This window comes from Wasmannia auropunctata, unplaced genomic scaffold (assembly GCF_000956235.1).
Source record: "Wasmannia auropunctata unplaced genomic scaffold, wasmannia.A_1.0 LD336090.1, whole genome shotgun sequence".
NCBI lineage: Eukaryota > Metazoa > Arthropoda > Insecta > Hymenoptera > Formicidae > Wasmannia > Wasmannia auropunctata.
The window spans coordinates 937262-950670 of NW_012026800.1; the positions used below are offsets into that span (position 1 = coordinate 937262).

A 13409-nucleotide genomic window follows, 5' to 3' on the forward strand; every position below is an offset into this window, starting at 1 on the left:
TGGAATGTTAAAACTGATAAGCATTGCTGCAAAACGTTTTGATATTCTAGCAATCATTTTGACATTCGCACAAAATTATTTTGATTGTTGAACAAAAATTATTTTCAGATCTGGATCCAGCAAAATTGTTCTTTCGGTGTAGCCATTATCAGCTATTATATAAATTTAAATTACAATTAAAATTGACATTATCGGCGCAGATGTATTCTTATGTTTGTCGCAGTTCTATAAACTTAACTATCATAATCGTCATTTAATAATACAATGTCTAAATACCGCAGGTACGTATCCGTGCGTGTTCCGTTGTTTATTAATTATGTTAATGGTTAACATTATACGGTTATATTAATGTAATCTATTAATATCTTTAATGAATTTTGTATTTGTCAGCAATTTTTTCGATTTTCACTTAGGAATCGTGAATTTATACATGTAATTAGTGACGCGACAAAAATGACGCTAGCAATGTTTACCACTGATGCGCTTCAAAAATTCCATCTGAGGAAAGAAATCAACGGGATAAAAACGAAGCGTCTGAGGAAACCGGGTTAATCGCGTATTTTTGGCATGCCGTCTGAATGCCAACGTGCGTGTAAATATTTAGCGAAACGCGTGCACGAATAATGCTGCACGCGTTTCATACGCCGACGTACGTGCAGGAGGAAAAAAAAAAGGTTAAACAAATATTAAAGGCAAACAGAGAAGAACCGGATTCGCGAGCGCGCGAGGTGCGCGGCAAACCCGCTCTCCCACCCCTTCGACCGGCGCGTATCGTTCTCTTGAATCTGGACTTTTTCTCTCTTTTTCTCCCCTTCCCTTCCTCCCTCCCGCTCGTCTCTCTTTCTCTGTCGTTTACCGACCCGTATCCCCGAGGCGAAAAACCTCGGCCAGAATTTTAGTCACGATGTCACCCTGATGCCTCGTTGCCTCGTAATGACTCTTCGCTCGTTGACGCGATATAATTTGAATCGCGGTATTCCCCGGAAAAACGAGAAGGAAATTATGGCAGAGGGGGGAGAGAGGAATATGTCGCAGCAAGGAAGATGTATCGCGAACGAGGCAAGCTTTACTTTTTTTCTGTCTCTCTTTTTCTCTCCCCCCCCCCCTCTTTTTTTTCTCTCGTTGCTACCGCCGTTGCTGCGGGTCTAAGGCGCGTTTTCTGTCGTAAGCAGAAGCACTGTCAGGACATCCGGCGTCCCGTGATACGTTTCCAATATTTCATCGGCTCGTTTGCGTTATTTCGCTAGACAACTCGTCGATGCGAGATCGAGCTGGCTCTATGGTTCAGCCTCAGGTATCCCACTCGCTTTTTATTCACGATTGTCACTTTATTCCTTTTTTTTTACAGGATCATTTTACGTTATTACCTATGCTTGCCGGTGGCGTTCGGCCTCGTTAAACGAAATCGAAAGAGGTATATCGGAGGTGTGAAGAGCGCCGCGTAGGACATTCTTTTTTTCATTTTCGGCGTGAAAAGAAACGCGCGTGGCGCTTCGCGGGTTCACTTGTCCTCCGCATATTGACAGGAGATTATTATTAATCTACGGAAATAACATTATTAACATTACAGTTATTACGTGCGCGTATTTAATGGAGTTCAATGCAATGAGACTTGAGTGATCGATAATTGGTGCAGCGAAATACGGTATTAGTCGGTGCGCCACGTTGCCAATGAATTAATTTGTCCTGCGTGTGTGTGTGTGTGTATGTATGTGGCGCGCGCGTGTACGTGCGTGTGCACGTAGCGCGCGCTTGCGAGGGAGCGAGGGAGAGACTAGCAGCAGAAATCGGGACTGTTAATCCAATCTACACGCCAAATCAGGAATGATGGCCCGGTAACCGTTCGCGCCTTTTAATGATCCATACATTTTGATTCGAGGTAGGTGCCCACACGGTGCGTGTGAGAGAGAGAGAGAGAGAGAGAGAGAGAGAGAGAGAAGAAAGACTTGATTTCTACGTTTACGTCGGACGTGGCGCGAGCGAAACGCCGGCGATCATTAGCAGAAAATTAGGTCCCCGTAATTGAACGTTTGTCGAAATTTCCCCGGGAATTGTTTGCGATTGAAGCGTCCACGGCGGCTACGCGGAGGTTAACCGTTCGCCGCATACAGGAAATGGGCGTTCTGCGCCGTGTCATCGTGCGGTCGTATCGGTTACACCAACGTATTTGGACGCCCGAGAGAACGCTGGTCCGCGATGGCGGAACTTTGAAGGGTGGGGTCTCTGCCTCTCAATCGGCAATTTCTTTCCGCGCACGTCGCGATTTCTCTCTCGCCTGCCTCTGCTTAATTAGTCCTCCAACATCGGGTCGGGATCGAGACGTCGGATGTCGCGGACCTTGGTGACAGTCGGCACGACTTTGATTTCCTGATACTCCTCGTCCTCGACGGCGAGTTTCGCGGGATCGGTGGTCAATGCGATCACCAGTGCATCTGGCAGCGGAGCCTGAAAACACAGTGACGAGATAAAGAAAGCGCGGATTGTTCAGCGTAAAAAAAAAATAAAAATATAAATTGCTCAGCGTCGAGGCTCACGTCCGAACGTTCGCTGAGCCACTTTGCGAAAATCCTGACGCTCTCCAGATGCGTTATGTTCCTCCAGACCACGTCCATCGTCTCCAGTTCCGTTATCACGTTCTCGCATCGCAGCCACCTCTCCCGCACCTGATTTCCGGGCGGCACGAACCGGAGCTCACCGGATATCGCCGTGCCAAACGCCATTGTTTTGGCCGGCTTACCCTCGGCTTTGGCGTCCCTGATCAGATGCCTCCTGGTCATGGCAAGCTCACCCGCGTCAGGACATTGTCTCGCTGCGGCCACCTCGTTCGGCACCATCGGCATTTCCCTCATCGACATCTATCTCAAACGAGCGCGCACAATCGAACACTTTATTTTCTTATCCTCTTCCGGAGAACGTATAACGTAAAAGAGAGCTTCCTCCTTTTGCTACGAATCTCTATGGTAGCTCTCTCGAAAACGTACAAATTAGGTTTCAGCCGTTAATTTAATTACGTCGATATTTTTTTTCTCTGCGGAGGAAAAAAAATTACTTCCTCCACGAGAGATATTCGAACGAGTCGTATTTCATTTGCGAGACGCGAACGCGCAATCGGGTCGGCCTTCCATAGTATATCGCGTTGAAGTTATAATTCAAATCCCGCTGTTGTGTGCGGTTCACCGCTCAAAGTGCGTGTTACCGTTGTTACATCATGCATCGCATTATGATGTTACGCCGCCGCCGTTGCAGGACTATCGCGTGCACGCGCGAGAAACGCATTTACGGAATACGCCGCGATACGCCGCTGCGTCCGGTGCACTTTATTCCTGTATCTGTATATACCTCCATCGTCCTGCTGGCCTCGGCAGTAAAGTCAATTTCGAACATATCTCCGAGGACCTCCTCGTCGATGACGTGGTCGGTGCCGCCTAAACTGCGCAGCCACTCGCAGAAGTCACGGCATATCCTGTCCATAATATTTTTGGCTTTCATCTCGAGGGTGGCCTCGGGATCGTAGCCTTTGAGATCGTCCGCCGTTAAAGGACGCCAAGTGACAACCTGGTAACGATAAGGCCCGCGGTAAGCTCCAGTATCATTAAGAAACGGAGGACTCTCCTGTACGCAGCGGAAGAAACCGCGGAAGGATCTCGGCGTACGCGAGATCCCGATATAATATTATTTCGCGTACCTTGCGCCGCGGTTTCCTCAAAAAGAGAGCGTAAGGATTCGATCTGGCCTGACCTACTTTATGCTCATCTCCGGTCGTCGAAATGTCTTTGGTCGTCGGGGGATGCACCTGCGGGCGTATAAAAGCTTACTCTCAACTAATAACTCTCGAACGGACAAAGCGGACTGTCTCCGAGCAACGATAAAATTCGCAGTATTAAATGAGAGACTTATTTTCATTTTCGACTTATATAATCAATTTTCTGACATAAAAAAAAAAACGTAAGAAGAAATTTTCAGAAATGCAATTTTCGGTGCATTTAATTTTAATTGACTTTTATTTTTAGAAATTTAATCAGAATCAATGAAAAAAATATACGATGTTAAAAATTGAAAAGGTTACGATGAAATTTTCCTTAAAAAAATTTTTATTGTAAAATTTATTATAAAATAACCGATAGTTAATTAAAATATATATACGTACGATCAAATCGAAGGGAATCTCGCCCTCCGTCTCTTCTTCCTCTTCTTCTTCTTCTTCCTCTTCCGTTTTGAATTGCACCGTGGCAGCAATGTCTACTTTTCGTGCTCTTTTAGGATACCAGGTCTTCATGCCCAATAATGGGGCGACGAGATTGTAGGAGTCGAGCGGCAGGACACGTCTCAGCAGACGGGAATTGCAAACGGGAGGCTGTTTCGCGGAGAAAACGAGGTCAGACGGGAATTTATCGGGGCACAAATAACGTTTCGAGTCCGCCAGCAACTTTGTTAATCTCGCGGCTAGCTTGGCGCGTTTTTTTGCCGCCGGCACATCGGCCGTGTCGTGTTGTTCTATCACCCGCGAGGAGAACTCGCTCGCCAGGCTCTCCAGCATGGTCGCGGCCGACGCGCGAGGTTTCCCTCCGCGACTCGCTCTCTCTAAAAATCGCGAGACCTCAGCGACCGTCGACAGCGGTAATTCCGCCGCCTCCGCCGAGCCGGGGGAGGTCGACCCTTTCGCGGAATCTATCTCCTCCAAGGGGATTACCTTTCCTCGCTCACCTTCCGCCTCGCCTCGACGAACCTCGAACGTACGTCTCGTAGAATCCTTCGATAAATCCCCGATGCTCGTGCAACTGTATCCTCTCTTCAGCTCGCCCTTTCCTGCGGATTCTACGATTGGCGATATCAGCTGTTGCTGCGACTTAACTTTCAAGAGGGCTCCCGGGATCCTCGAGGGCGTATCCTTCGCCTCGCCTGCAGCAGAAATACTCCTTTCAGATTTCCCGTCGGTCGTTCCCGACGGCGGCCTCGCCCTCGTTGTCTCCGTGCTGACTTTCACGTCGTCGTAATACTCGTCGTCGGACTTCTCCTTCGTCAACGTCGCGCTCTCCATGAGCGCGATCCGCGCCTCCATGGTGGTCGGTTTCCTGTGTCGCAGAGCCCACAGGGGCTCCATGCTGGGCAGCAGGACCGTCGGCAGGTGACAGGGCGCCATGTTCTTGTACTGGGACGGATCGTCGTCCAGCGCCAGCGGCGACGACGTCTCGTCGTCAGAGGTGTGCGCCTCCGAGGACGAGATTTTCGACCTTGGTTCGACGTCCGACGATACCGAGATCGAGCCGGAGGTGGCTCTCAGGCTTTTCGGGTCCTTAGACAGCAGGTCTTCAGTGAGCTTCGGTGTTTTATCCTTAGATTGATTCGGGTCGACCCTTATCGAAATCTCGACGCATTCTTGCTCCACCTGAGGCGACGGGGACGCCGATTTGCTCGACGCGTCCTCGACCGTTTCCGGACTCCTCGGAATTCCCTTTCTCTGCGAATGCAATATCTTTCGCAGTTCCTCGCGAAATTCCGAAAGTCCATCGGAACTGGACTCGCTGCCGGACTCGTCTTTCGCTTCAATCCCCGTTAGCAACGCCGCTCGCGAGGAGACAGCCCCGGTCTCGCTCGTCTTCCGCGCGGATTTATGCATGCAGGACAAACACCTGTCGCGATTCCTGCGCCGAAAGCACGATAACCTCGGAATGGCGTCTAGGAGGTTCGCCGAGTGGTTTTCCCGGGTCTCGTACTTTGCGAACTTCGCGCTGAAGGCGGACTTCGCTAACGATTTCGCGGGCACCACGGAGGATTTGCCGGAGTTCGATCTCAACGGCTTATATTTATTAACGTCCCGCTCGCCGATATTTGCCGCCCACGTCTCTCTCAATCTTTTTTGCATCTCGCGGAAGAAAGGGAATTCCGGGCTGCGAGTCCCGGACTCGGGACTTTCGCTCTCGGCCACGTCCGACCTGTCTGTATCCGCTATCGATCTGTCGGTGGAGGCGCGCGATCTCGCCGACGTTTCCTCCCACACCTCGGGTTTGAAATTCAGATTTTTGTCGAGCGTCAAGCGCTTCAGCGCCCTATACGCGCATCGTTGCGAGTAATTCAAGAATTCCCGCGTTCCGTCATCGATTACCGTTTGCTCCGATTGCATTTGAGGCTCAGGTACTGTATCTTGTCATTCCGACTCGTTGACGAGCCTCTCCCGAACGTCGGGAGTCGTCTGTAAACACGACGATTTATTTATTATCTTGCCCGATATTATATCAACTTTGTCTCGAGGTTGAAACGATTCTGGAAACGACGGTGCGATTTTTAGACTACTGGCTCTCCTCTCTTTCGTCTTTTTGCCGGGTGAATATTTAAATTTCGATTTACGAACGTCAGATCTGAAATTGCACTGTTTACTTAGCGTATCATTTTCCCTACCTTCAGATTCGACTGCAGCTTCGTCCACTGCAGCTTCACTTGCGGTTAAATCAATAGCATTATCCGGATAATACGGCAACTCCCTTCGCGGTACGGCAACTCTTTTGATCTTCTTGCTCTCGACAGAAGTTGTTCCACTCTTATCTTTATCATATTTAGACGCGTCCTCCGCGTGCGGCAATTTGTTCAATTTTTCATCCGGCGACACCACCCGGCTCGCTCTCGGGTCTTCCCTCAAATATCTCTCGATATCGTCGTCGAAAATCTTCACCGCGGGCTCGTGTCTGTGAAAGGGGCACGTACTCTTTGAATACATCCTTCCATCTCTCGATCCGTCATGCGGTATGATAGAATTTTTGGAGGGAACGTCGAGAGACTCCGATTCTTTAGACGAATTCGCTTTCTCGATCGCGGATTTATTCCGCATGGCAAGAAGCGCGTGTTGCTGCTTCTTCGTCCCGGCGATCGCGATCACGTCATTTTGCGGCGGTTTCTTTAACGGCGTGGGAGGCGAGATCTTAACTATTGGCTCTCTCGCGTTGGAAAGAGTATTTTTGTTGTCTCTGCTCGAGGAAGCATCTGGCGCTCCGGAGGATTTCGGATCTACGAGAGGTACGTTCTCGTCGAGGAGACCTTGAGGAGCGGAAGAATCGTTCGAATCTATGATATCGCGAAGACTCGTTTCAAAATCGCGCGAAACAGAAATGATAGGAAGGTAGAAGGATTGTGGAAAGGGATTTCTTACTCTAGTCAATCTTTTCTCCTCATCGTCGCAAAACTTCTGCCAGTACTCCTTCGACTTAGGAAAAGGACGTTCCCATCTGAAGCGAGGTTATACATTAATATATGAAAAAATTATATGTATTAATTTGCAATGGTAATAATTTGATGAAATATACTGTAGGTTTATTTCATGATTTCTTTTTTTATAAAGTACTATTAAATGAATGAATGAATTAATATGATAAATGAATTCATAAGCGATATGATTAAATTTAAAATTTATATGACGTTATTTGAAAAATATATCTATAGTAAATACGTCATTTTTATACTAATTTTACTTGTATATTATTCATATTATTCAACATACTTCGTTCCCTCGATAACACGTAACTTTTGCATTACATAGCGATGTTTGGGCTGCTTCAAACTTGATGGATGAGACATTTTTAACAATTTTACACGGTATTTTGCACACCCGCGTAATAGATCGATGAGTTTGTTTCAACTGACGTAATTTTTTTACATTTAATTAAGCCACGATTGCACTCCCGGCATTCCGTGATTATCCGATGCGGGCTACCGAAGGTATTTAATTTCGTTATCGATCAAACAAATTCGGAGCGTAGCGCAAATATCGCTGTGTCGCCAGTCTCGTGACGAGCTTCTGGGAATCGGGAAGAGATGGTGGTACTTCCCTTCGGAAGCACGTATTGATCGCACGCTCGTCGGTCGAGTTCTGTACCATCGACTGACGTTCATCGCGTCCGGGTCCCTTTTTGTTCTCTGAACGTAACCGCGCGTTTTCCAAATGAAGCCCGAATTTGTATCTATCGTGGATAATACCGCGAGGCGCTAAATATTTATCTGAAAGAGATTCGCACGTTTGCTGGAGAACTCGAAATCTGACGGATATCCCACAAGATGTCTTCACCATTTAAATTCTGCGCTTTCAAGCCATCACATGTATATGTACAAGAATTTTAATCATAAGGCCGTAAGCAAATTGACCTATTACAGCTATCACTATCAAAATTGCGGTCTTATGTTTTAGAATATTCGATTGTGATTGGTCAATATGTTTATGATTTTACGATTAAAATTATTGTACATACATGTGATGACCTTTATGCACGTGTATATATTATACCCTTTCCCCGCGAAAGGATATATGACTGATCCGCACAATCATTTATTTGACCCACGGATCTCACTATACTGCGGACATCATATATATTTAATACATCACGGTCCGTATTCAGAACGCGCTTTTATCGATAAATGCGCGCTTTAATTTCTGAAATTCTATAGTACGCGTAACGTAAACTATAGTGTGTAATAGCACTCTCACATTATTGTCAACGCATTCTGAATATGGGCTCTATATGCAACACGTTTTCGCGAATAATATTTCAATGAATGTTTGAAGAAAAACGGGAGCAAGATACGATCTAAGAGGAATAAAAATTTAATAAGAAAGGAAATTAAATAAAACTTACTTTTAGAATTTAATATAAATTTTATATATAAAATTTTATTTGATATATAGGTACATTTTTATATAAAATTTTAAATAAACATTAATAATGTACTGACTTACATTAGATTTATGTATTTAGTATTTAGTATTCGGATATTATTTACGATGCAATTTCCGTTATCTTTGAAAAATATATATGAAATGTAAAGCATGATTTTATATTTCAAATATAGAAATGAGAGAAAGAGAGAGAGAGAGAGAGAGAGAGAGAGAGAGAGGAGAGAGAATGGCAGAGAGAATATATCTCAAAGTCATTATTTTAGAAGTAAAAGGGATACCTTTTCGCAACGGGCATCGTGTAGTTACGCAACTTCGGTATTAACTGCCGGCCAATAAGCTGCCGCACATATTGCGCTCACTTGCGGCGACCGAGGAAGCTCGGAAACTTCCAATGCGCCCGCACACGTGTGTATTTTGCAATAAATAGACGCATTGCGCTAACAATAAGTTACGTACGTAATTACGAACGTAACTTACGCGAGGAGGAGCATACGCTCACGTTCACACTATACTGGTACACGTTGACCTGAACGACGGGACAAGGTACCGTTGTGATGATGGTCGCCATCTTATTTCCGTTGTCTCAGCTGTCGCCAGTCTTCCGGTCGGGTGACTCGATGCACCTCGCATTCGGCGAAGGAGACAATTGAGCGAAAATAATTACCTGCCGTGCCATACTCCGAATCGAAATTGCTTGCATCGTCCGCGTCGAAATTTTGAATAAAACATTCGATGTAAAGAGTGCAGAAATAACTAAAAATTTATGCGTCGTAACTTATTTATACATATCTGTCTCGCAAATGGCCAATTTATTTATATATAAAAGTGGGTTAGATTTGATAAATTTAAGTGAGATCGAAATTCTTTCTAAAAGCAATCCATTATTCCAAATATCAAAAATTTTAATCTCACTTATTATAATTGAGAGAGTGAATATTAATTTTTAGAGCTGCGCATTAATCCTCTCTCCCGCACGCAAAATATGATAATTCAAAAATAATTATTTGAGTTTTATAAAATATTTTATCTCTATGTTTGTGCGAAAAATGGATGCAAATATACAGAGAATATTATCGTCGGGATCGACGAAATATTTTCGCAAAAATACTCTCGGCAAAGCCCGCTAACGGATTATTCAGCATTACTGGCTGTTAAACGCGAGTCTACCGGATCCGGTCGTTCGATCGGTCGACAATCTCTCAGCACTTCGTGGTTCGAGGTTCGATGTTTCGAGTTCCGTGCCCGCGGAATTTCGGAATCTTTGATCCCGCGCGGGAGAGTACATTCGAGCACACTGGACGTGTTGGGGAATGAGTAATTCGTGGTTCGGCCGGAGTTTGACAGTTCGCTAAAAAGCTCTCTGCGCCCGCAGGAAGTGAGTTGACAGTCAGGAGAATGCGTGCACGCGCACATTCTGCGCCACCGCCCCGCGCCGCGCCCGCGCCGCGGTGTTCAGCCGCGGACAATGGTGTTCATTAATGACGGCTTGGAAACTCAATTCGTTCCACAGATATTGTCGTAATATTAAAATTCGAATGAAATATCGTTTCTTAACATCAACGCACCTCCTTTCGTTTATCACACTTTTAAGATTTCTGTTCTTATTTTTGATCTATCGATACTTGAGATTATTTCTTCTATATGTGACGATAGAGCTTATTTAACCCTCTGGTGTCACATTTATAGCTCGCTGAAACATTATAAAATGTTTTATTGATAACAAATCAATATAACGAATCAAATAACAATATGTCAAAAAAATTCTTGCAAAATAAATTAATTATTAAATAAAAAATTATAACTTTTTCATTTTTTGACTTTTTTAAACTAAAATTTGTGTCTACTACTTCTAAAGTATGATACTTGTGTCTACTACTTCTAAAGTATGATATTTTTGAAATAAAAAAATATGTCTCTACGCGTTTTAAAAAAGATATTTATTTTTTATATTTGAAGAGGCTTTTTTCCTTTTCAAACAACTGCCACACACTAGTATATAGTACTGACTGAATATAATAGTGACGCATTTTTTAAAGGTCTAACTGTCTCAACCGATAGAAGAATCTTCAAATTTTCGATAAATGTAGCGTGATGAAGACCTATTATTAGCTACGCCTTAGAGTTATATAGCTCGAAATTCGGACTTTATGGATTTATTTTGATAACCCTATGATTACAACGAAAGGTTAAATTAGCGATAATTGACATCTTAATACGGACGATATTAATTTCGCGCGATTGAAAATATAACGATATCTATAAAAAATATTTGTCGTACAGGGGGAATTAATTTGATTTCGTATAACCCATTAGAGAATAACGAATTGCAAAAATGCGGCTCTTTTAGGAATCCCATTAACGAACGGGGTTGCACGACATGTTCCGCGTTTCCGGGAGCGTACGCGCATGTGAGCGTGAGTCGCGTGCACACACCGCCGCTGGTTAGACGGGTGAGGACCCGTCACCAGACCCGAGTCGGTGCGGAAATCCCGGGAATATTTGAGCAGCGAATGTCTAAGCAGAGCGTCAGATATCAGAGTGTCTGATACCTCGCCACTCTGACAGCGGGTCGTCGACGCGTGTAAAGTTAGTCGGCGTGACAATGACGGCGAGGAACTCCGGCGGAAAATTACACGTGTTTTCCGCCCGCCCGCGCGGCGCAAGGAAACAGCGCAAGGACCGGGGTGGGGGGAATAATTGCACATCGGCCGGAAATGCAAGTTTCATGTTTTCGAAATATAAATTCTGATTAGAAATCCCGTAATGTCATAAGCTTATAAATGCGCGCCCGGCGCGTAGCACGTGCGACTCACGAAATATTCATCGATGCGGCGCGGCGGCGGCGAGGCTAATAAAGTTGGGAAAGCCGTGGCGAATCCGTGTACTGATAAATTTTATAAAAACTACTCTCTCCCGCCCGCCACCCGCGAGAGAGAAAGAGAGAGAGTCCAGTGTAATTTTATATATTCGCGAATTATTCCGTGAAAATAAAACGTGAATTATTCCGCGAAAATAAAACGTCGCGACTTTAACTGCAAATTTAATTGGGGGAGATTAAATTTGAACGCAAATTTTGGAAAGCGAGACACGCCGGCACGATTTGCCGGTCAACTCACTCGCGCCTCATCTATTGACTTCGTCAAAGAATTCTATTACAAAGATGTCGCACGCAAGATTGAAACATAGGTAAACGCGTTATAAAGTATGGATTGCGCGTTGCCGTTTAAGGGCCGCTTAAACACGGGGTGAAACACTGCGTTTGCCCGCAGGAGATATATACTGGGGCGTGCACAATCCGAGTAATTTCTCTACCCGGTTATACGTATAAAATAAGATACGATCAGCGCCGTTAAAGCGCGCGCGGCGGCAGGACGCAGTTTGGAACACGGACGCTCGCGAGGAGCGCGGCGGCGGCAATTAATTGCGGAACGGAATTGCTCTTTGTTACGGGAAAAATCGCGGGATAACGCCTTTCTGCGCCGCAACAGTTTAAAGCGCCGTGGCACGAGCCACGATGGGATCGGTACGTGAGATTACTTTGGGCTTTCAGTTAACGCACGGCTTTGGAACAAGGCGCGGTCTGTTTTCCTCCCTCCCTCCCTCCCTCCCCCGCCGCTGTTTCGCCCCGCTGCCGGCGAAACTTTAATTTAACTCGCGCTCATACGTCAGGCATATTGCATCAGGCGCTCTCCTTGCCGTTATTCCAGACCGGGGCGCGATAATCAGCCCGGGCGCCTACTTCGCGAACGGCCTGCCCTCGTCGCGAAACGTTTCGTCGCGTCTCTCACGAGTTACGTCTCGGAGTCGAGACTGCTGGGAGAGCCTGATTAATTTGACGTGTCTGTTAATGGACTCTCCTTAAAGGTTGTGAGTAGCAGGAACAAGCGATTGCCAATTTTACGACGGTTGATACGGCTTCTGATGATGAAAAGATATAGCGATTGAATGAATCCTTCAGTGTGATTTTGAAATAAAAGCGTTAATTATAAGTACGTAATGTGTTAATTATATACGCGCTAGATATTACGTTAATTAATTCAATATTTCGATCGCGCAACGTAGACTTTAAAATAATAACTTATTATTGTTTAAAATATTATACTCTTTATTATTTATTTGGAGCGGTTGTAAAATTATCATTTGATATAAGACGATTATTTGTGTCACATGCATAATCCGCTGTGAAAACTTTTATATATATATATATATATATATATATATATATATATATATCCGCTTTATCCAATTTTGGAAAATGGCGCTCTCGAAATGCGAGAAACATTTCCGCGAGATGAGGTGAAAATCTTTAAATCATAGCGCAGCCACTGTTACGCGCTAAATGTCCGAACGAGCACACAAACTTCGACGATATAATCGGGTTACGCGTAATTATTTCGTCGCTTGTATACGGTACGTTACGGGGTACCCATTCGAAATTCCGTCGAGCACCAACGAGCGGGGGGGGAGAGAGAGAGAGAGAGAGAGAGAGAGAGAGAGAGAGAGAGAGAGAGAGAGAGAGCGAGAGCGGGCGTGAAAAAATTTTTAAACGCGCGGAACTAATGGTTATTCGCCGCACACGGAGTAATTAGAACTTTTCCGCGCTAATGCTAAACTGATTGGGAAACACCGTTCGTGTACACCGAAGAGCCCGCTCGCGCGCGCGCGCGCGCGCACACACACACACACACACACACACACACACACACACACACACACACACACACACACACACACACACACACACACACAC

The 13409-nt window shown here is 45.3% G+C and overlaps 1 protein-coding gene across 1 annotated transcript; it reads right to left on the minus strand.

Moving 5' to 3' along the window:
* Positions 1-2289: 2289 nt before the first annotated feature.
* LOC105448023 lies at positions 2290-4543 on the minus strand. The gene is made up of 5 exons (XM_011686383.1): positions 4148-4543; positions 3686-3793; positions 3340-3555; positions 2535-2855; positions 2290-2445 (listed from the first exon to the last, which is right to left on the minus strand). The coding sequence occupies exons 1-5, from the start codon at positions 4535-4537 to the stop codon at positions 2290-2292; spliced, it is 1191 nt and encodes a 396-aa protein (XP_011684685.1). The 5' UTR covers positions 4538-4543.
* Positions 4544-13409: the final 8866 nt, after the last annotated feature.